Source organism: Vigna unguiculata, chromosome 10 (genome assembly GCF_037176805.1).
Source record: "Vigna unguiculata cultivar grain cowpea cultivar isolate G323 ecotype 2 chromosome 10, ASM3717680v1, whole genome shotgun sequence".
NCBI classification, from domain to species: domain Eukaryota; kingdom Viridiplantae; phylum Streptophyta; class Magnoliopsida; order Fabales; family Fabaceae; genus Vigna; species Vigna unguiculata.
In genome coordinates this window covers 53206428-53230449 of record NC_140801.1, presented here as the reverse complement: position 1 = coordinate 53230449, position 24022 = coordinate 53206428, and the positions used below count along the sequence as shown (strand labels likewise).

At 30.6% G+C, this 24022-nt stretch overlaps 4 protein-coding genes across 5 annotated transcripts; 3 read left to right on the top strand and 1 right to left on the bottom strand.

Moving 5' to 3' along the window:
* Positions 1–3: 3 nt before the first annotated feature.
* On the bottom strand, positions 4–2856 carry LOC114166136 (S-adenosyl-L-methionine-dependent methyltransferases superfamily protein). The gene is made up of 8 exons (XM_028050806.2): positions 2548–2856; positions 2332–2458; positions 2179–2240; positions 1380–1538; positions 1148–1292; positions 962–1033; positions 426–534; positions 4–323 (listed from the first exon to the last, which is right to left on the bottom strand). Exons 1-8 carry the CDS (start codon positions 2642–2644, stop codon positions 222–224), a joined length of 873 nt encoding a protein of 290 aa, XP_027906607.1. The 5' UTR covers positions 2645–2856; the 3' UTR covers positions 4–221.
* A 1565-nt stretch (positions 2857–4421) lies between these two features.
* Positions 4422–7274, top strand: LOC114167197 (universal stress protein PHOS34-like). 2 transcript variants are annotated; one of them, XR_003600135.2, is made up of 3 exons: positions 4422–5270; positions 6583–6627; positions 6874–7274. XR_003600135.2 is itself a non-coding variant. In XM_028052204.2 (3 exons), the coding sequence occupies exons 1-2, from the start codon at positions 4545–4547 to the stop codon at positions 6588–6590; spliced, it is 708 nt and encodes a 235-aa protein (XP_027908005.2). In that variant the 5' UTR covers positions 4424–4544; the 3' UTR covers positions 6591–6627; positions 6874–7274. The 2 variants fall into 2 exon arrangements, 1 of the variants encoding a protein (XP_027908005.2); XM_028052204.2 differs by having other exon boundaries at positions 4424–5244.
* A 5841-nt stretch (positions 7275–13115) lies between these two features.
* On the top strand, positions 13116–15575 carry NHO1 (Actin-like ATPase superfamily protein). Its single transcript, XM_028052000.2, has 3 exons — positions 13116–13763; positions 14159–15110; positions 15226–15575. Exons 1-3 carry the CDS (start codon positions 13408–13410, stop codon positions 15469–15471), a joined length of 1554 nt encoding a protein of 517 aa, XP_027907801.1. The 5' UTR covers positions 13116–13407; the 3' UTR covers positions 15472–15575.
* A 6366-nt stretch (positions 15576–21941) lies between these two features.
* Positions 21942–22878, top strand: LOC114167225 (VQ motif-containing protein). The gene has a single exon (XM_028052243.2). It carries the CDS (start codon positions 22072–22074, stop codon positions 22627–22629), a length of 558 nt encoding a protein of 185 aa, XP_027908044.2. The 5' UTR covers positions 21942–22071; the 3' UTR covers positions 22630–22878.
* The last annotated feature ends 1144 nt before the right edge of the window (positions 22879–24022 follow it).

The window sequence follows — 24022 nt, the reverse complement described above, 5'->3', positions numbered from 1 at the left end:
TGATGAATTCAACTTCGGTATGAAACAATTTATTATTTTGGAAAAAAATTAAATATGTTTACAGTAAAAGAATTGAAAGCGCCATCCGGTGGAAATTACAGTACACATTCTAACAGTACAAATCTTCTCTACGAGTTCTAATAGATAACATCACGTTTGATCTTTAATCTGAATTCATGAATTATTGGATATAATAATAGAGAGCAAGGTTCGTAAGGATATCAGATTTTTAGCCCTGAATGGATAGCAACCACTCCTCCGACTAGATTTTCATACTCTACTTTCTGGAACCCAGCATCGGCTATCATAGAAGCAAATTTTTCCTGGAATTCATCAATTACAACACATTCGTTAACACAATAAGAAAACACGAGTAGAATTATGAACAGTAAAAAACAGTTATCAATAGTGGAAAGTGTGATAACCTGTGAGGGGAAACGCCTGATACTCTCAACTAAGTACTGATAGGATTCTCGATCACCAGCAACCAGTTCGCCCATGTATGGAATAACTGAGAAAGAATAATAATCATACCTACATGCAGAAGAAGATGAGTAACATCAAGCTGAAAGTTGACTTTGAGTACAAAAGGAGGCCGTGATTCTATAATAGTGGCCAGTTTATGGAGTATAGTTACATTTGGTTGGCAGGGAATGCCTGTATTTTGAGGACTATCACTTCATCCCATCATCTATTCATATCTATCTCAAAGGGGTTTCCAGAATTTTCTGGTTCAGATTATGTTATCTTCTGTTGTGCCTACTGATGTTGGTGCTTAAAAACTTTTTAATAGACACCACAGAAGAACGGCACAGGAAAAACCCAGCATAATATCCAAATTCGAATTTTCCATGTTATATTTTCTTTCTCAAACGTGAGTAGAAACGTATATCGTCATTCCCATTTTTCCTTATCATATGTCAACCCACAAATACTCATCAATCTTGTAAATGATACTTACAAATCTTTAAATATAGGAATAGCAACGTGGCTAAGTTCAAGGCAAAGGAACCTTCCTCCTGGTTTCAATACCCTGTTAAAGAAAAAAAGAAATAATAAGTATATTGATGATTCCTCATACGTTTTAATTGATTGCCATCACGGAGCATACAAGTTATAGCAAATTATTTAAAAAGTGCAAACCTACCTATGAGCTTCACTGAGTACTTTCTCTATGTGTGTGACATTTCTTATCCCAAATGCAATAGTATAACCATCCATTGAATCATTTTGGAAACTTAAGCTTTCAGCATTTCCCTCCACCCATACAAGGGAACCATCTTCTCCAAAACCTATTATAATAAGCACAAAAATATTCATTCCTAGCAAATGAAGATACATTAAACCAATCATTGACAGTTTAAGGCATACTCATTTACCCTTCTCCAAGGCACGCTGTCTGCCAACATTTAACATCTTAGGGTTAATGTCACATACATAAATCTGAGTTTCTGCCTCTAAAGTATCTTGAAAAACACCTTGAAGTCCTCTCAGTTTAACTTTGTTTATGCTCTCCAAGATTCTAAAAGCAACATCCCCTGTAAAATCAATAACTTTAAGCTTGATACAAAAACCCTTAAAACTTTTAAGAATCGCATGAACAGCAATATCACTTCAACTCCTGAGAATTTTATTGAGAAGAAGCAAAGTTTATGTTAAATAAATACAGAAACATCTTACAACTACATTCCTTAAAACAGCCTTAAACACATATGGAGCACATAAATACTGTTCAAAAAGTTAAAATACCACCATATGAAGCAAACACTAACTGTTCAAAAAGTTAAAATACCATCATATGAAGCACATACATATATTTACTTTATGACTTGTACCCAGTAACAAATAATTAAGTATTATAGAAACAAATCAAAACAATCTCTTCTTATGCTCTGAGTACTTGAACATGCAACAGCACAAAAAAAAAAATAGCTAGATGAATCAGCAAAATTGGAACACAGACAATATGTTTGATCAAGTAGTTGGTGAACTAAAACCTCTCCCACTAACCAATTCAGAATTCCTTCATTTATTTCATTCACTTGACAGATTAAGCTCCAGAACCAAATCCAAAACTTTAACATTTTTTTTTTTTTCACGTCAATTTAATTCTCATTGCAATCTTCTCAAGCCAACGCCAAGAAAACAGTTTAAAAATACAGTGATAGCGCGACAGACCTGTGCCACCAGCCACGTCAAGATGCTTCATTCCAGGAAACGGATTCAACTTGGAAACTAACCTGAGCAGAAAATAATCACAAATAAGTCCAATAGCAATTGAGATATGCTTGAAATTATTATTAATTATAGAAATCAAAATGTAATATAAACCTATCCTTCCACAATCTGTGCAATCCAACACTCATTAAGTCATTCATGAAATCGTAGCTCGAAGCCACGCTCGTGAAGACATCACCAACCATGCGAGCCTTATCTTCTTCGTTTACATGTTTAAACCCTGAAAATGTGCCATAACATCATTTTTTTTCACTTTTTAATTGAGAATTAAAATTTGATTGCGGAGGATAGTAGAGAATGTAAACCAACCAAAACTGGTGGCGTGAGAATGTAATAGCCTTGGAGTGGAAGATAACGCAGGGAAGAGTTTAGTCCCCAACCGTCGAGACACCGATCCCAAAGCCATGGTTTCTGGCGCCGAAAGGGAGCGAAAATGGAATCACCACAACAATAAGAACTAATGATTGGTTAATCGGCTAATTGCATGAATCTAATCGTGATAATTGTTCTTTTTGAATGCTATGGAAGGTTGGACAAGGAGATTCAGAGAAAGATGAAAGAGCATAGAAACAACACGCGAGGCTGAGACGAGGACAACCGCCAGAACCGTCGCATCCGATCTCTATTGGGTTTGAACCGCTTTCTCCATGCATACATGGGCCAGCCCACACAGATTTCTTATGGGTGTTTTTAGGATTTTACTTCCTGCACCTCTCAATTTCTTCGTTCACCCCCTCAAATTAACAAGTTTTCCAAAATTTCTAAATAAAATTTTTAGAATGTAATCTTCAGAATACATAAAATGTGTTTCGGAATGATTTTTCGTAATATTTTTTTGAAAATAACTTTCTAAAACTCATAAAATGTCTTTGCAGTTTTTTTTGGAATATTCATATGTGGTATAAATATAGAAAAAGTTTTCCAGAATATATGAAATATTTTTCGAAAAAAACTTTCCTAAATGAGTTTTTATTTTTTTCTGCATTAGTGGTGGTGGTGCAATAATAAAAGGTGTTTGAAGTATTTTTTTTAGGTATTCTAAATTGTATAATTATATAAAAAATATATTTTAAATTATATAATTTATAATTTAATTTTATATTTTAGGCTTAAATATCTCTTTTGTCCTCATTTTCGTAGTGTTTGTTGCTGATGATCCTCATTTTGACAGAATATGTAAAATGGTCTTCATTTCTACCGAATGTTTAAAATAATCATCATTCTTGCAATTCATGTTTTGTTTTTGAAGGAAATTTTGCAAATAGGGCTTGAATTGGATTGCAATCACGCTCTTCATAGTTGGAGGCGATTTCTTCATCTTCGTCTTTATAATTTAATTTTATATTTTAGGCTTAAATATCTCTTTTGTCCTTATTTTCGTAGTATTTGTTGCTGATGGTCATCATTTTGACAGAATATGTAAAATGGTCTTCATTTCTACCGAATGTTTAAAATAGTCCTCATTCTTGCAATTCGTGTTTTGTTTTTGAAGGAAATTTTGCAAATAGGGCTTGAATTGGATTGCAATCACGCTCTTCATAGTTGGAGGCGATTTCTTCATCTTCGTCTTGCTTGAGCTCGGATTTGCAGAGGAAGCAGATAATATTTGTCATTTCATCATTGGATTGCAGTCGCGCTCTTCATTTCCATTTCAATTTTACATTTCAATTTTACAGTTAATCATCATCAACCAAGTAAGTGAGTTTAAGGTTTTCTGAGTTGTGTTTGCTCATGGGTTAGGGTGTTCGTAATTCGGTATTGGGGTTTGTTTGTGCTTGGATTGTTGTGATGTTCTGCATGGTTTCTAAATTACTATATTTGACCTGTACTGTACACGTAACACACCCCAATGCAACACGTAATACAAACAGCAATGATCCGTTACTGATTTAAACGACATTACATATCAAATAAAACACACAAATTGCAAAAATGAAAAACATTTTAAACATTCCGTAAAAATGAGAACCATTTTAAAAATTCTGTCAAGATTATGATTATCCACAATAAATACTACGAAAATGAAGACGAAAAAAGTATTTAAGACTATATTTTAAATTGTAAATATTTTTTATTTTATAATTCAGAATAAAATTAAAATTTTAAAATATAAAAAGTATATTAAACGCCTTGGATATAACCCGAAGTCCAACTCGTAGTCCCTTCTATATATTTATAACACAAACTCCGTCACTTCAAATCTCCCTACACAAAAAACACAAACACGGTGCTTCAAATTGTTTTCTTCACTCCCTCTCTCACTAACTGAGCTAAACATACCAAAAATCTTTAGAACCTTGAAAAAAATGCAGCCTTACCTGAACCCTCCCGCACTGGATTCCGACCCGCAGCTGCCCCAAATCAAAATCCACCATCCCTCTTCCCCCCGACACCCCTCCCCTGCGGCCGCCACCCCCACGCCCACCGCTGGCGCGCGCCGTAAAATCGGCGTGGCCGTGGACCTCTCCGACGAGAGTGCCTACGCGGTGCGCTGGGCCGTGCAGCACTACATCCGCCCCGGTGACGCCGTGATCCTGCTCCACGTCAGCCCTACCAACGTCCTCTTTGGCGCCGACTGGGGCTCTATCGACCTCTCCATAAACACCGACCCGAATTCCGACGAGGAGGCCGTCAACAACAACGACCACAGCACCAAGCGCAAACTCGAGGACGACTTCGACGCGTTCACGGCGTCGAAGGCCGCGGATCTCGCCAAACCGTTAAGGGAAGTGCAGATTCCGTACAAGATCCACATCGTGAAGGACCACGACATGAAGGAGAGACTGTGTCTGGAGGTGGAGAGGCTCGGGCTGAGCGCGGTCATCATGGGGAGCCGCGGGTTTGGTGCTGTGAGGCGCGGGAGCGATGGGAGGCTCGGGAGTGTGAGTGATTACTGTGTGCATCACTGTGTTTGTCCTGTGGTTGTTGTGCGTTATCCTGATGATGTTGCTGCGACGGCTGAGGCGGTTGTGGCGGTGAAGGAGGTGGATGAGCCCCACAAGAAAGGTTAGGGGCTTTCAGCTTCTTCATTAGTTGAGTTTATCTTCACGGCTTCAAACTGCGTTTTGTCTTTTGAATACATTAATTAACTACTGTGGTTGGGTTGAAATTTGTTTGAAATTTTGGGATATGTTGGCTTTTGTAGCAAAAAGTTGAAGAGCCTAATGACATAAGCATTCACTATAGTCTTATGGAGCTGTGTTTTGTAATCTGGTTTCTTTTCTTCTCCCAGTCCCTATTGTTTAATCCCTTATCTCTTATCTTAACTGCCCCATTTCTTTATTCATGGAAGTGTTGCTTGATTCATAGGTCATGTCATCCTAACGATAGACATAGAGAGCAAAACTGTTGCCAAATACCACTCATAGGTCATGTTGGTATAAGGATACACATAGAGAGCAAAAGTGTTGGTATTTCCGCATCCAAACAATGTGTCATACTAGACTGTTCACAACCACAAGCTCAAGTTTTTTAAAATATAGAGCCTAAGGAGATGACATGGCCTTGAATTGAAGTCTTTACTATAAGCAGGAAAACTTGAAACAACTTGACCCAAACATAATCTCTTTTCACATCAACAAACACTCGTATGGGCTTTTCGGGTTACTGCTTTTTCTTCCTCTTGAATGTTGTAGCTAGTGCAACACTTTTTTGAGTTGTTGCATTTAAAGTAAAGACTTCTTGGCCATGTTTCTAGTATGAGTTCTTTAGGCTCTATGGGTTTTGATTGTGAATTGATTGACTAGGTATTCCATAAATCTATGGGTTTGCCACGGAGGCATTTTACACTAGAATTGCATTACTCCTATTTCGTGGCAAGTGTAGGAGGTAATAAGGTATAAGAAGAGTCCTGCCTTCTGTTGTCCCTATTTTTGTTTTGTTTCTGCTGTGTGTACATGCTTGTTAAGTTACCATTCATACTACATGCTTGATAAACATGTTCTTGTTCTGGATTTGGAGTAAATGGGAGTTCGTAATGCATATGCAATAAATAAACTCAGGATGAAAACTAGGTAGTTTCTATTAATATGAATATTTAATGTACTTCTGGGGTTGAATGTTGATTCTGTTGATTTATTTCTATTAAAAAATCATTTTAAGGTTGAATGTTGATTCTGTTGATTTATTTCTATTAAAAAATCATTTTAAGTATGCTTTGGTTATTATGAAGTCTTCTAACAGATCATCATGATTTGTATGTTCCACTTATTTTAAATAGTCACATCTGCACTTGATTTCACTATGTTTGATTGTTGATATTTGGTTTTCTTCATTGACTTGCAATTGATTTATGCTGTTTGTGAAATTGAAAATTAACTTCATATTTGTTGGTGCTTTGGGCAGAGGATTAGTTGGAGACAACTCATCACTTCATCCGTGTCTCTGAAGGTATGCGGTTAGCTTCTTTTTGTCCCTACTTTGTGCATTTGGATGCAAAATAATTTTGTTTTATAATTGTCATGGGATGGGGTTAAGCGCATTATTCTTTCCTTTGTTCATTTTGTTTAGGCCCAAAGTGCTTGTTGTTAACAACTTTTGATACTGTTTTTTGTTTAAACTTTCATATGGACTATCGTCATAAATATCATGCATCTTAATTCCGCCCTTGTGATATTGTTTTTCACTGGATTACAGAATGTTTCTGATCCGAAGGGATATAGGTGGAAATGGTTGTAGAGTGCTCTCTTTCTCTTCCTGTCAGGTTGTATTTTGAGCATTTCCTGTGGAAAGATTATGGGTGATTTTGTATGGCTTGATCTGGGATCCTTTAGGCTTTGGAATAAAGTTTTTTGTTCCGAAGTGGTATATACTTTCACATAGATGTACAAGTTTGCCTGTGACTGCTTTTGGAGTTATTTTCCCATTCTGTATGCTGTGGGAAATCGGATTATCGTTATTTGAGCACTTGTTTAGATAATTTTATAGAGCTATGTTGATGGAACCATGACTCTTTTCTTTTGGGCATGTCAACAGGTTTACTCCTTGTTAGACATATGAATTGAGGTAAAATAATGTTGATAACGGATTGAGTTTTATTTTTCTGAGTGTATAACATTAAAGAAATAAATTAGAATTGGTGAATGAGAGTTTAGGCGTGTTGATCAATCAACCATTAACATTTGCTAGTATAAAATACACCTGAGTTTCAAAAATGTAATTAATTGGAATTATTTTTGCATCAGTTGACTCAACAAAAAGTAACAGTGAGATATCTAAGTTTTCCGATTATTCTTTTATATCTTTCTAGATCATAAATAGTTTCTCCTCGTTTTGTCTTTAATTTTTGATTTGGATCCATGGGACAATTTATTGATTTACAATCAACATACTTGTTTCTATTAAGATGTTAAGAATATTAATTTTTTTGAGAAATTATCAATCCTTTTTATGATTGAGCTACTTCTATTTCTAAAAAATATTTGAGATTTTTAAGATCAATGATTGTATAAATACTTCTTTAATTAAAAGATTTTAACATACACTATTATGTATACACATTTTTCATGGGAGGTATGACAATACAAAACTTTGTGGTTTGTCTAGTTGTGTTTTAGCATGAAAGATTGATAAATGTAATTGAATATTTCAAATCAAGTCTGTAAAGATTGCTTGAGACTATAAAAAAAGTGGTGTAACTTACAAATCCAACTAGACTCTCGTTAAGCAATAAACTTAGGAGGTTGTTCTATGTAGAGTTCATTTTCTAGATTGTTGCATTTGTAATGTCAAGTGATGAAGAAGCCAATGACGAATGAATGCCATTGCAAGAAAGAGTATGAGAATAGTCATTTTATCAAAGAAAAAATATCACTTTAGTCAGGTCCAGGTCCATAGATTTGAGTATATCCATAGATTTGAGTATATCCTTAGTTGCCTTTGGGAATGATAATGGGAATAGTAGATGATGATTGAGAAGGACCTTCTAAATAATACTCACCTTGAGGTACTAGGTTAGCCGTTTGGTTCTTTGCAAGAAATAATAGCCATGTTTTTATCTATGTTCTTTCTTCTTCTAAGCATACTCATACTTTCTTCAATAGGTTAAGTTTAAACTATATTTTTGATGAATGGTATAATTTATAACTTATTCTAGTAAGAACTTTTAATAATATAATGATATAAATTTAATAGTTTAATTTTGAAAGAAGAGAAAACAAATATGACAAAGTTTTTTATTTCTTGAGAACATGGAATTTAAGGTAGACAACTTCAGTTTCTTTACTGTCGTCTTATTAAGATATTATAGTTATGATTTTTTGGTATTGTCAAATTTTGTGTGGAGTTGACTCGGCCAAATTTTGAACGGGACAAACTTAGCTGAATACTCCCAAATTGCGGCGCCGACTGGCTTGGCCAAAATAGTCAAATTTTGTCTGGTGTCGACTCGGTTGAATATTACCAAATTTGGGTCAAGGTCGACTCTGCCAAATTTCTGTTAGGGTCGTTTCAATTGAATTTGACCAAATTTTGTGTGGGGCCAACTCAGCCCAAGGTGGTCAAATTTGGGTTGAGGTCGACTCGACCTACAACCATATTTGGTCCAAGCCTCAATGGACCAAATTTCAATCAGAACTGACTCGATTGAATTCGATTAAATACGGTCATATTTGGGTCGCACCAACTTAATCGAATAAGGCCTAAAGTTGGGCTAGCTTATGCCTAACTCAACTAATAGTTTAGATTGAAAATTTTGATTGAATTTTTTGGATTATTTATATTTTAAAATCTGGATTTAGATTATGGATATCCAGTCCATCAAATATATAAAATGTAGATTATATTTTGAAATTCATATTCAATTAAATGGATCTTAAATGAATTGAATTAAAAAAATAGATCTTAAATTAATTCAATCAATCAAGAAAAATATATTTTTTGTTCAACCATATTGCCAATTACATTATGCATGAAAGATAATTCTTTTAATAAATGAAGAAAGCAGTGAGATGTTAGCATTTAATTTAGTAAATGAAATGTCTTCAATAGATTATGGAGATGAAGTAGACATGAAAAACAATCTACATAATACAAATAAGGTATAGTAAATAATCTTCTTTTGACAATAAATTGTTTCTACAAATAACATTATAGAATCATAACTACTCTTGTTATTTATGTGAATAAAAACATAATATATATATATATATATATATATATATATATATATATATATATTCCTTTAGTTTATTTTCTCTATATTTTCTAACAAAATATTTAGAAAATACTTGAATTATATTTTAAATATAAATTCATATTCCTAGTAAAATATGTTATTTGGGAGCTTAACCTTTTTTCTTCCTAAGTTTAAATATCCAAAAGTACTTCAATATATATATATATATATATATATATATATATATATATATATATATATATATATATATATATATATATATATATATATATATATATATATATTTAAATCATTACACCAAACTCAAACTTTTAATAAGTGAACTTTAAACTCATTAGAAATTACTTGAAAAACAACTTAAATTTCTGACAACCCAGCAAAAAAAATACTTTAGTTTGTGGTAATTAAATTTCAAGGTTGTTAAATATAATTGGACATAGAAGTTCAATCTTCTAATATTACTTCTTAAAAATAACTTCAACGCAGAATTCGAATTTTTAATAACTTGGTTTTATTAATTATATTTAACTCGGCATAGAGTTCGAATTTGCAGTAATTCTAAGTACAATCTTATTAGATGTAACTGAATATAAAAACTCAAGAATAGAAAAAAGAATTATTTGTTCCCAAATCTAATCTATGTATTTTCATACAAAATATTATAACAACTAAAATATCAACTTTTAAAAACTTCATTATTTTGAAAAATAAAAAACTATTATCTGACTTTTTTAACATTTAACGTTTGTGATTCCATTTATAACAATTAAATGAATTCCTAAATATATGCTAAAATAAAATAATTATTTTTAAAATATCATACATTTTTATATTATGTTAAGAGATTATCAAATCACTGTTCTGATTTGTTTACTAAATTAAAATTAATAAGTCGCTTAACATTTTCAATTTTTATTAGCATTTTATCAATTTTTTAATCTTTTATGTTTTTATTAATTTATTTATGTATATATCAGGTTAACATTATATTTTCCTCCAAATTATGTACCTAAACTTAACTTCTTTTATAATGCAAGTTAAGCAGCTAATAACAAATTATAATTTATATGTTTTTTAAAATCATCATCGTTATTATTAAAATATAGTTTACTAATTTGTTCTACAAAAATCCTTTGTTCCATTAATAAAAAAAATGTTAACCAATGCTTTAAAGTCTTTGGTTAAGGAATAACTAATGATAACTGATTTTATCATTAAAAACTGGAATAATTAACTTATTAATTAATTATATTATAAATTCATATAAAAAATTTTATAAAGAGAAAAATACTCTTTAAAATTTTTAAATAATATATCTCTTACAAAAATAATCACGGTCGTCTGTTACAAAGCAAGAAAAAATATCTTTCTATTACTTAAAGAGTCTATTAATGAAAATTAAAATGTGGAGACTTGAAATGTTTGAAAGGTAATGTCTTTAATTTATGAAAAATAAAATATCTTGTTAAATTTTCTAACAACATTAAAATATAGTTATTTTATCATTTAATTCATATTTCATTTTTTTACTTTTTAAATATTTAGCATTATTTTTTGTTGATTTTTCCATTAATTTATATTTTTGTATGTTTAATTATATTTTAATTTTTAATAATATTAAAACATAATTATTTTATTATTTTTTAATTTTTTATTAGTGTGTATCAAATAAAATATTAAACATAGTGATACAATATTTATAAATATATTTTCTTCTAAATAAAACAAATTTGCATTAATATTTTTATGATAAAATTTATTTAATTTCACAATTAACTATAAATTCTTATAAAATTAAATACGTATTATTTATTTTTAACCGATATCTATCAAGAAAAAACTTTCCTTAAACAAGAGAAAGAGGAAAAAAAAAAGTAGTTGATATATATATATATATATATATATATAAGAAAATGAATTCAAAGACGTGAAAGAAGTTCAACTAAACTCACACTAATTCATGTGTTTCCCAACTAATTCCAAAAGCTAATAAGTATCCAACACCCACACACCATTTAATTCCCAACTACTATACCTTAACAATTCACATGCACATTAGATATATAATTTTCCAAATATACTTTAAAATATAATTATTTGTTTAAAATACACATTTATTTGTTTTTATTTAATGTGTGAAGGAATTATTGAATATTGACATTCACCTTAATGTTTTCCATTTTTAATGATTAATTATTAACATTTTATTATTGTTTTTTAAATTATGTATTTACTTTCATGCATATCTATTAAATTAATATTAATTTGTGAAATAAAAGTTTTGTCTAGATTTTATTTTAAAGATAGGTAAGAAAGTCAACAACAACTGTTGAAATTTATGAGTCAACTAATACAGTACACTATGACTAATCCACAACTAATATTAATTTATTTATATTTCAAACACGTACTTTTCATTTGACATTTAATTTTTTTATTTTTTTTTAAAAATTTTGTTTAGTGATAAGAGAAGTAAGTAAGTATGCACTAAAGCATCAAACTATCCATTATTATTATTCTAAACTCACACCACATGGTTAGTTATAATTATTTTGGATGTAATTTTGTTAATTTGTTAATTCTATAATTCAATATTATAAACTAAAAAGTTTAAGTTTTAATTATTTAATTCTATCATGCAAGGCTATAAATTAACAAATTTCAGTTTTAATGATTTATGTTGTAATGTTAGCTTGAACAAATAGTTTTGTTTCAACATTAAATTCTGTAATTAAAATTTATAGAATTAAAAATAATTTTTAATTTATCTAAAAAAAATTAATAATTAGATTTTAAACCTTATTAACCTTATAAAATAATCATTGATATTATTTTAAGAAATACATTTTAAATAGAATAATTTTGAAAAGAAAAAAAGCATTCGCGAAATAGTGTTATTATTACATATTACGAGTTAAATATGCATGCATTCACCGTGTATAAATTACGATCATTATATATATAAAGTTAAATTATTTGTAATTCGATCCATGTAATTATATCATTGTAAATGTATTTGACTAAAATTAAACAATTTAATCCTTTAGCAAAATATCTCCAATTGAAAAGTAATAATATGGAGCTCATATTAACCATCACTAAAAACATGACATTTTTAGAAGAATTTAGGATTAATATGTAAATAATTTTTCACTTTTTTCCTAAGAGTTCAAACTTTTTTTTTTTAATTTTTATTGAGTTCATGAAAATTATTTATAATTTCAAATATGCTTGGAAGAAATATTATTGAAGGTGTGGTTGAAAGTTGTGTATTTTGTGAAATAGATTATTGTGTTGATTTGACTTTAAGAGTATAAATTATTCAACATTTTATCTCCATATATTTATTCTCAATAGGTATTAAAATTCTTTATATCATGAATTTGATGTCTTAGTTTATTTTTTCCGTCAATTAAAGAATCAATTGATAAAATAATTATTTTAATCTAAAAAAGTTTTTAGAAAATAAAATAAAAAAAATACGTATACCAAGTACAAACATTACAATTAATTACGTTATTAATATTTATATATTTTAATAAAATAAATAACTAAAATAATATTATAAAGTAAAATAGAAACATTATATGTATACACACATAGTGTCAAAGTACATAATCATATCCTAATTAGTCTTTTAAAAGGTATTAATATTATATAAATATATTTAATTTTTTCTTACCTTTCTAGTTATAACCGATTGAACATAACATAATCCATATCTTGATGTTGTTTGAATCCATGGATCTTCTCGATTTTTTCCTTTAATGCGGAAAAATGGTTGGTGTAACAAATAGGATAATAGCAGATTGGGATAAACTCTGAAATCAACGATCCAATTTTCTAAAAACAAGGACCAGCTTTCCGAGGAACCCGTGGCGTTCGGGTCAACTCTCATAAATTAATCAAACCAAACAAACGCAGAGGCATTTGATTTCATTTGTTTTCTTTTGTTTGGCAGTGACAAAGGTTTTTGTGTTGTGTTGTGTTGTGTTCTTCTTCTAAGTTGATAAGCATCGACAACATCGAAAACGATGTCGTCCGAGGATGTGTTCATTGGCGCCATCGACCAAGGTACGACCAGCAGCAGGTTCATAATCTACGACGGATCGAGTAAAGCCATCGGAATCCACCACGTGGAGTTCACGCAGTTCTACCCGCAACCCGGGTGGGTCGAGCATGACCCGATGGAGATCCTGGAGAGCGTGAAGGTGTGCGTGGCCAAAGCCGTCGACAAGGCCACCGCCGATGGCTTCAACGTCGACAAGGGCCTCAAGGCCATCGGTCTCACCAATCAGAGAGAAACCGCTCTCGTTTGGAGCAAATCCACCGGTCTCCCTTTCTACAACGCCATCGTTTGGATGGATGCTCGCACTTCTTCCATTTGCAGGTCCTATTTTCTTGTTCTATGGATTAAACCACGATTCGCTTCTAAATTTTAAATTTTTTTTCCCTGATAATTTTACGTGATTCTGGATCCGTCTGTTTGGAATATGAACTGTTTGAAATTCATTTTGCACTGTAATCAATTTTTCAAAGGGGAACCAAACATTGGTGTGTCGCATGAAAAAATTGAAAATCACTTTAATTTATCTCAAATATGATCAAACATGGATTGAAACAGAAGGAAATGCTTGTGTATAATAGTATACTTGTATGAACTGCTCAAGAGTCTCAAATCATTTACTAATACTTTGGTGGGGGTAGTTTTTCATCTTTCTTGTGCTGTTGTTTTGTTATTAATCACGGTCTCATGGACTAGATTTGATTTGATTTTTGAAACAGGAGACTGGAAAATGAGTTATCTGGAGGTAGAAACCATTTTGTGGAGAGGTGTGGCTTGCCTATTAGCACATACTTCAGTGCAGTGAAGTTACTGTGGCTGATGGAGAATGTGAGTGCTGTGAAGGAGGCTATAGAGAAAAAGGATGCGTTGTTTGGAACTATAGATACTTGGTTGATATGGAATTTGACTGGTGGGGTAAAGGGTGGATTGCATGTTACTGATGTTTCAAACGCATCTCGGACAATGTTCATGAATCTGAAAACCCTGCAGTGGGACGAAACTATCCTAAAAACTCTTAAAATTCCTGCTGAGATTCTGCCTAAAATTGTTAGTAATTCTGAAGTTATAGGAGAGATTGGTGCTGGATGGCCAATTGCTGGTATCCCTATTGCTGGATGTTTAGGGGATCAACATGCTGCGATGTTAGGACAATCATGCCATAAGGGGGAGGCTAAGAGCACTTATGGCACAGGTGCTTTTATATTGCTGAACACTGGTGAAGGGATAGTTAAATCAACACACGGTCTTCTAACCACTTTGGCCTTCAAGCTTGGCCCAAATGCACCAACCAATTATGCATTGGAAGGATCGGTTGCCATTGCTGGAGCTGCAGTGCAGTGGCTTAGAGACGGTCTTGGCCTCATTTCGAGTGCTTCGGAGATAGAGGAACTGGCGTCAGAGGTTGAAAACACTGGTGGGATTTACTTTGTTCCTGCTTTTAGTGGATTGTTTGCTCCATGGTGGCGTGAAGATGCTCGAGGTGTTATTGTTGGAATGACAAGGCTTACGAACAAAGCTCACATTGCTCGAGCGGTGCTTGAGAGCATGTGTTTCCAAGTGAAAGAGGTCTTGGATTCAATGCATAAAGACTCAACACTAGATTCCAAAGAGGAATCGTTGCTCAGAGTGGATGGTGGTGCAACTATTAACAACCTCTTGATGCAGATTCAGGTTTGTGCTAATAACAATAACATTATATGATTTAGTGTTGGTGTTGAATGCTTTGTTGTTGTTTAGTACATAAGTGATAGTGTTTTTGTGAATAATAATGATGTTTGTTGTACAGGCAGATTTGTTGGGAAGGTCAGTGGTTAGACCTGTTGACATAGAGACAACAGCACTTGGAGCAGCATATGCTGCAGGGTTGGCTATTGGGGTTTGGAAAGAAGAACATATTTTCAATTGCAAGGAAAAGATGAAGAATGCTAAAGTTTTCCGTCCCTTAATGAGTGAGGAACTAAGGAAAAAGAAATTTGAATCTTGGTGCAAAGCTGTTAGTAAAACTTTTGACTTGGCTAATCTTGCTCTTTGATTTTGTCTTTTTAAAGTTCCTCTCTTTTAATGTCCTTCACTACTCTTATATAAGTTGGAGGGAATAATTGTGTTAATTATCAAATAAATTTGACATTACGTTTCTATGTTGTTCTTGAATTTTGGAGAAGAGAAATGAAATAGAATAGAAGAATTACACGAATGGTGGTTTCTTAATAATGTTTTCTATTGATGTCTGAGAATTCACAAAGAAAAAACAAATGTGGCATCAAAGCATGACATTTTATCTTTCCTCATGAACACTGAACACAGGACAAAACAAAATAGTTTACTCTCTTATTGGTTTAAATTTCTTCTCTATCTAAGTTTTTTTTTATGCTCAACCATGCTTCAAATATTAACTAAATTTGCGAAATTGTTTGTTAGACTATCATATATCATACATATTCTGTTACTAACCTCAGAGTATTTGATAATAAGAAATTTCATCCACATATCAATGATATTATATAAAGAATAAATTCAAATGCTTATAGCATAAAAAACTATCTATTTATTATTATTTAATATACTTAAAAAAATTACATAAATGACACGGATATTGCTAGATAAAGATAAAAAAATCTATATAATATATTTATGATAGTTTTAATAAAAAATTAAATTAAAATAAAAAAGTCATGTGTCGTGTGGAGATTATGCAGAACGAGAAAACTTTTATGATGAGAGCAAGCAAGAGTCACTTGAAATAGAGAAGGAAAAAACATGTAAGATGAATTTAAAATGAAAGTCTCACACTCAAAGTTATATATTTAAATGAAAGAGTAAATTGGTTAAATACTTTTTGTACACTTATATTTTTGTTCTAAATATAATATTTAAGATTTTTTTAAAATTTCAAATTTTTATTTTTAGTCCTTGAATTATTTATAGATATTTGATCGTTGAAATGGTTTTTTTTTTTAATTCTATTGCTATATTTATTTTCTTACTTTTTTTGAAATATTTTAAACTTTTTTTTTATCTCTAGTTTTTCATCATAATAACTCGTGTCTTCTATTATATAATAACTTATCATATCAATATAAATATTATAGTGGAAGAGACCAATATAAAATATAAAATTTTCAAGAATCAAAAGTTATAAAAAAATTATTAGAAACTATATGCAAAATTTCTAAATTATTTAGTACCAAAAATATAAGTAAGCAAAAGAAATATAAGTAAAAGCGTAAGCAGCAAGTTCCACATTTTTTTCCTTCGACGATGAAGAACCTGTGTTGGGCCTTGGCCCTGTTTATGCACCCAAAAAATAAATTAAAGTGAACGAGTCTATTTTTTTTAAACATCTTTTTAAATATTTTAAAATTAAAAAAATAGGTTATTATTTTATTCTTTTTAAACTTTCCCATTCGCATTTTCTTTAATTGAAACGTATTATTCTATTTTAATATACAAGAAAAGATTAATTAATGGGAGCTTCTTATTTAATATTTGTACAGAAATTCAATACTTTAAGTTTTCCTCATTGTTTTTATCCTTTTTTTTTTGGATAAAGTAACACTTTCACATATTTATAGCAATATATTTTAAGGTATTTATAGGGTAAACTCTAATTTATGGGTTTAGTGAATTAACAAAAGTTAATTATTGTTAATGTGATTTTAAAAATAAAATTAGCAAACTTGTAATTTGAAATAAGAGTGTGATGGTTAGTTAACATAGCACTCTATATTTGGCAATGATAGTGTCTTCCACATATGCCTCTTATCATTGAAATTGAAAACGATGGTTTTCTATAAGTGCACCTTTTGACTAAAAAAAATAACAAACCCTTCGTTTTGTCAATTTCATCAATATTCACATAAATTATGCATAACTACTAATATCAACTAATGGAGTAATAATATACTACTTTTTTTCTTTTTGAAAAATGAACTTTAAGAATTCATTCACACTTATTTATATTATAATAATTTATTATAATACATATATGAAATCTAGACCAAAGGTAATAAATATATGATTCCTTAATCATGTAACCTCATTCATTGTTTTATTGTAATTCAACATTACTTTGGTTCAAATTCCAACTAAAACAAAATTTAAAATAACGAAATTTAAACCAAACTCAATCTTATTAAATTAATTCAACAAGAAAAAAATTGTCATATATATATATATAATAAATGATTAAATATATTTTTGGTTTTTTAATTCTCAGTGAAAATTAAAATTAGTCTCTCTTCAAAATTTTAGTCAAATTTAGTTTTCAAACTTTAGAAATGTGTGAATTTAGTCTTCAAACTTTAGATATGTGTGAATTTAGTCATTTTAACCAAAATTTGTTAAGTTTATTTAACGTTTTAAACACATTTTATGATAACATTTGAATTATTTTCGTCAATTAACATATTTTTGCTTCAATGTTAGTTGAAAAACGCGTCTGAAACATCAAATAAACTTAACCAAATTTGGATTTAGTTAAAATTGTTAATGGTGGCATCAATTGTCCAGTGCTAGAGGCTAGGTGAACCGAGTTACAATTGAATCATGACGTTTTGGCTCATATGCTCTTAAATAGAAAAATTATAAATTGCATTCTGACTAACAATTATAACTTTTGGTCAAATGGTAAGCATTCGATCCAATAATTGGTGACCAAATGGTAAACGCTCAATCTAAATAAAAAGATTAAATCCACGTATTTCTAAATACGAGAAACTAAATTGATCTAAAATTTAAAGAAAAATTAATTCCAATATTCATAAAATTAAATTACGTAAAACATGTTTAACCTTATTATAAATTTAGTCCATGTGATTCCGTATTGCTTTTTTTTTTTTCTTGATAAGCAGCTAGTAGTACCTCGTGCATTCACTAATAAGGTGTTTGGTCGAAACCCACAACGAATACAAAATTAGGGTGAATTTTTCACAAAAACAACTTTTTATTGCTTAAATGTTTACGGCGAGTTCAGTTCATCTCTTTTTTACGCACTAAGTGCATAAACTTCTATTTAGTAATAACTTACAATCCACACTTGATAAACGTTTAACATTTAAAACTTTACAAACTTAACATGTCCCCAACCTAAATTTAATAATTAGATTATAAAAAAGTACTGACAAACATGTGAGGGCTTATTAGCACTTGTTTTATACACATGTAAATATAAAATTTAAATTCAATTTTCTTATCTAAAAGCATTCGAATATATATAATATAACAAAGTTTGAATAAGAATTATTAGGTTGATGTGCGGTCTTATTGTTTTTATTTTATTTTATTTATGAGTCTTGTAAAAGAAGTTAAGCAATACTTCAGGTTGTATAGTCTAAATCACATTTTTTTTATTAAACAAAAATGCCATCACTTTATATAAAACGACACTTTAATGCTTCTGATTAACTAGTTTTTCTCATAAAATAATGTAATAGTACGATGATTTTCGATGGTTTTTAATATTTTTTTTTTTATTAAAGCATTAAATTTTATTTATAGTGTATATATCCTGTAAAGTTATTACCCCCTCCAAAACATGCTTATTAAAATAAGAGTTTTAGTTTCTTTTTACAATTATGTTATATCATGTTGGTAGAAATAAAAAAATAGATAAATAAAAAGAAATTTATCATAGATAAAAATAAATTCCTTTTTGGTTTGATTGAAAAGAATAGTTTTTTGCTTAAACACGTAATTATATTCTTAAAATAACAAAAATAAAAAGAAATGTATAAAACATCATTAATATTATTCTTACGTTCGACTACATCTCTTAAGGGTTGAATATGTTTTTGTTTCTTAATTTTCAGTGAATTTTGGAATTAGTCCATTTAGAAATTTTGGACCAATTTAGTTATTCATCTATCAAAATAAGTGAATTTAGTCATTTTAATACAATTTTGTTAGATTTATTTGATGTCTTGTATGTATTTCAAGATTGTATTTGAGTTGTTTATACTATTTGACACATTTTCGCTTTAATGTTAAGTCAAATACTATCATGAAATACGTTTGAAATGTTTAAATAAACTTAACAAAATTTGATTAAAATGATTAAATTTACGTATTTTGAAATATAAATTACTAAATTGATCTAAAATTTTGAAATAAACTAATTACAAAATTCAATAAAATTTAAGATACCAAAAATATATTTAACTAATTTCTTAACTATTAAATCGTCAAGATAAAAAAATTTCATTATCAGTATATTATAAAATAAAAGAAAAAGAAAAATAGAAGTACGTGGAAGGATTGAGCCGTGTTTTTGTTCTTTAGCCAAAAGCTATGATATAAATCATTGACATTTATTCTCCCTTTTTTCTTTTGTATTATTATTACCATAATGGGTTATCATTGTACACACTTTCAATTTCCTTTTTTATTGATGTTCATAAACTTGGAAGAAGTGTTGAAAAACGAGAAAGAACAAAGGTGGAAAAGTGAAGATTTTGCAAAGGTAAGAAACCAAAACTGTGAAAAAGTGTCATAAGTCAGAAAAATCAAATCATATCCAGCAAAGCAATCCAAGAGTAAAGCAAACAAATTGGTATCAATCCAAAATCAACGAACCTTCACTTCTCATTTTTTTTTATATCATAAAAAATTTATAATTTAATTCAATCCTACAAAATTGATTATAAAATGAAATTTGTATTTCACTTATATAATTATAAAATGAAATTTGTATTTCACTTATACAATATACAATTATCTTATATGTAGATGTGAGACTTTTAACATATTTCCCTCACATCGAGATATATAGGTATAAACATTTTATGCGTGGATCTAAAAATAAATAATCCATTAGCGGTTCGATAGAAGGTGAAACAAAATATTCAAGAAAGTTCACTAAAATAGACTCTAACTTAACTTTAATACCATGTTAAGAAATAAGTTTTAAGTCTAATTCGATCCTACAAAACTGACTTATAAAATAAAATTTGCATCATATTTTTAATATAAAATTGTCTTATCTCTTATTGGTATTTGATAATAAAATAATTATCGATCACCATATATTTAGGTGTTGTTCACTTTAAGATATTGAGTAAGTTATAGTATTATTTTAAAAGACACTTCGATAAGTGAAATAAAAAAAAACATTTAAATATCGATTTCTAAATAATTAAAAATAAAATAATAGGATGTTTGACTTAAATTTAAATTCTCTCATAAAACAATTTTATGCTGATAATGCAGAAATAAACTGATAGATTCTTGAAGAGTGATGAATTTCAGAGCAGAAATTACTTATTTTACACTATATATAGTTTAGTGATACTAAAAAAAGTGTGGAAGAAAGTGAGAATCACGAGGCACATCATGCTGAGATTCTGATCATAACTCAGACTCTGCAAAAATAGCTTTGCTTTCTCTCTTTCTTTTTGTTTCTTGTTTCAATGCTCAACTGACCCCATCACTCATCATCATTCATGCATTCATTCATTCATTGCTCTTTGGACCATCTTCATATTCACCACCAAGTAAATGAATTCAGTTTAAATTAAACATCTTTCTAATCTCTTATATCTATTATTGTTATTTTTTCTTATTGCACTCCACTCACACTTTTCATGCATGCCCATGTGCAGTGCTCAAGTGCTTCACCCTCTGATTAAACAAGTTCTTAAATTAATCACCACCAGTAATTGAAACCAAGTTTGAAGGTTTTCACGTGATTTTTGCGACAAACTTGAATAATACTCGCATTAAAAAGGTAACTTAACTCGATGTCAATCATGTCATGATAATGAATTTTCACTTGCAAGGATAAAAGAAAGATACAAAGTTCCACTCATCAGAAAAAGCTTCTCTCGTTTCTTCTTTTAAAAAAGCTGCGTTATTATGTTATTGTATATACGTAATAGTACCCAAAGATTTTACCCCAACTTTTCATCAGAAAACAGCACAGTAAGAAACAAAACACTGTTGTTTAGTGTGGTGTGTGGAACTGCTGCTAAATCACTCAACCATAAATCTCATCTTTTTTTCTTTTTCATGCAGAATTACGTAATAAACAGTTTTAGAGTTCTGAATACACTACCAAGATACAAATATCAGATTAATGTTTTTCATTATATTAATCTCACTCTTTCTTTCCTGAAACACTTCTTGCATGTGAAGTATATTTTTCTCAGCTTAACCGTTACAGAATTACATGTATTAAAGTATCAGTTTTTTTTTCTTCTGACTTCATACATATCTCACACTTCTACCACACGCCATTCAACACATTGAAGCAAAGCAAGATTACATTAACACTGCATTTGTTCAGAAAACTTCACACATATTTAAAAATCAACTGCTACTAAATTTCAGAAATGTAGCAGAAAACTTAAAAACTGTTATTGGAATAATAAAGAAAAAAAATAAAATTATATGCAGTGAAGTGAAGGTTGTTTGTGTCTTTTGAGAAAAAGTGATACACTCCCTCTAACTTTTCTCTCCAAATCCATAGAATCTGTTGCTTTCTTTTGTTTTTGATTTTGGGTGAAACCAAACGGACCCATAGCCACACACCAACCCGAAGAAACCCCGTTTCTCTCTTCTTATAAAACCCCACTTTTCATTCCTCTTTTCCCGCTTCCTCAGCAATAAACAACAACGTTTGACATTGTTTTTACATCACATGGCTTCTTCCGCCGCCGCCGCCGCCACCACCTACGCCGCCGACCCCACAACCCCGAACACCACCTTCGTCCAAGCGGACCCGTCCAACTTCCGCGCCGTCGTCCAGAAACTCACCGGCGCCTCCGACGACCCCGCCGCCCCAAAACTGCCCCTCACTCTTCCCTCGCGGCTGGCGGCCCAATCTCCCCTGGTCGGCCCAAAAAGGCCCAACTTCAAGCTCCACGAGCGCCGCAACGCCGCCGCCAAAAACCTTGACCTCCCCGTCCTCATGGTCTCCTCCAACAACGTGTCCCTTCTCCGAAACAGAACATGCGAGAACCTCGTCATGGCCTCCCCCGTTTCCCCACTCGAGATGATGCTGGCGCGTGGGAGCCCACGCACGCCGCACGAGGAAGAAGAAGAGAGAGCGATTGCGGAAAAAGGATTCTACTTGCACCCCTCCCCTCTCTCCACCCCCAGAGCCTCTCAACCTCCTGAACTATTACCACTCTTCCCTCTGCATTCTCCCACCGCCGCCGCCGCCGCCACCCACCACCACCACCACCACCTCAATTAACCATTTTTATGAATGAATGATTTGTTTAATGTTGTGTTTGGATAGGAGTATGTATAAATGTATGTATGTACGAGTATGGCGTGTGGTGTATGTATGTACGTATGCGTGAAGAAACTTTGGTTGGGTAGTTTAGATGCTGATACGGTTTCTTAATGCACTTTGTTTTTCCTTTTTAAGGAGAATTCCACAGTGCACTTTTTAAGAAACTCTGCAATTAATGCTTTAATCCAAAACTATACGGCTCAATAATGTCTTCTCAACTCGAACTTTTATTTTTATCATTAAAAAAAATAAAAGTTGACTTTACCAACAAGACCATTCAGGAGACTATGGTTTTTTTGAAGGACAGTAAAATGGAAATAAGAGAAAACTGAATTAAAAAATTATAATGGATCAACCTTTATATATCTTTTAATATCATGATAATTGGCTCATTTAATGTAATATAAAGACTAATAAAAATCGAGAAACTAATTCAGTTTGATACACATTTTAGTGTATTTTAATTAATCTGGTGATGAAGTTTATGAAACATCGGAGTTTCTCATTTTCACTATGGTTGATATAAGTACTCCTCTTTACATATATTTTTCAACTTTTTTATAAATATGGTTTAACTCGTATAAGCTTCATTTTATTATGTGAAATATGGTTTATGGAACATTAATTTTTTTACTAAATGCATTGAACATGTGGACAACGTGTGAAACTTAAATTTTATTATATTAATATAATATTAATGTCATTAGGAGTCTACTAAAGTCGATATTCTAATTTTTTTTATCATATATTATGAGGTTTCTTTCAATTTTTACTTTAGATATCTACAATGTCCTCAACATAAAGGTGTGTATTGAAGATTATAAGTATATTGAAGATAAGATCAAACTAGACTATATAATTTTATATCTTATAGAATCAATGAGATTGAACTATAATTAGTTTTCTCTTGATTCTCACACTAGATGAAATGAATGATTTTATTAATGTAAGCGCATAATATGTCTAGGTCAGTAGGTGTATTAGTGATTTTACATTAGTTAGGAGTATATAAGTAAGGATAAACTTATCTTGATGAGTTGATTTATTGAAATTAAGATGAGATTTAGACCTATCATACCATTCGCTATTAAGTTCTCATCGATTTTCATTCCTGATATCCTGAATACAAAGAGATGTGTAAGATATCTAACCTCGAGTAAAGATAATAATAATTTATAATATATAAATGAGAATAATAATTTACAATATATATATATATATATATATATATATATATATATATATATATATATATAAATAAAGTGAGAATAAACTTTATCTTATTAAGTTATTCTGTGGAATCTAGTTAAACATTATTTCACACCCTTAATAATTATTATAACATATGAAA

Excerpts from the sequence above, each read along its gene's own strand:
- LOC114166136 (XM_028050806.2), bottom strand. The coding sequence starts at position 2,644 with ATGGCTTTGGGATCGGTGTCTCGACGGTTGGGGACTAAACTCTTCCCT. Across the intron at positions 2,241-2,331 it reads CACAGATTGTGGAAGGATAG|GTTAGTTTCCAAGTTGAATC; the intron begins GTTTATATTACA and ends TTTTCTGCTCAG. Across the intron at positions 1,034-1,147 it reads GTACTCAGTGAAGCTCATAG|GGTATTGAAACCAGGAGGAA; the intron begins GTAGGTTTGCAC and ends TTTCTTTAACAG.
- LOC114167197 (XM_028052204.2), top strand. The coding sequence starts at position 4,545 with ATGCAGCCTTACCTGAACCCTCCCGCACTGGATTCCGACCCGCAGCTG.
- LOC114167225 (XM_028052243.2), top strand. The coding sequence starts at position 22,072 with ATGGCTTCTTCCGCCGCCGCCGCCGCCACCACCTACGCCGCCGACCCC.
- NHO1 (XM_028052000.2), top strand. The coding sequence starts at position 13,408 with ATGTCGTCCGAGGATGTGTTCATTGGCGCCATCGACCAAGGTACGACC. Across the intron at positions 13,764-14,158 it reads CGCACTTCTTCCATTTGCAG|GAGACTGGAAAATGAGTTAT; the intron begins GTCCTATTTTCT and ends TTTTTGAAACAG. Across the intron at positions 15,111-15,225 it reads ACCTCTTGATGCAGATTCAG|GCAGATTTGTTGGGAAGGTC; the intron begins GTTTGTGCTAAT and ends TTTGTTGTACAG.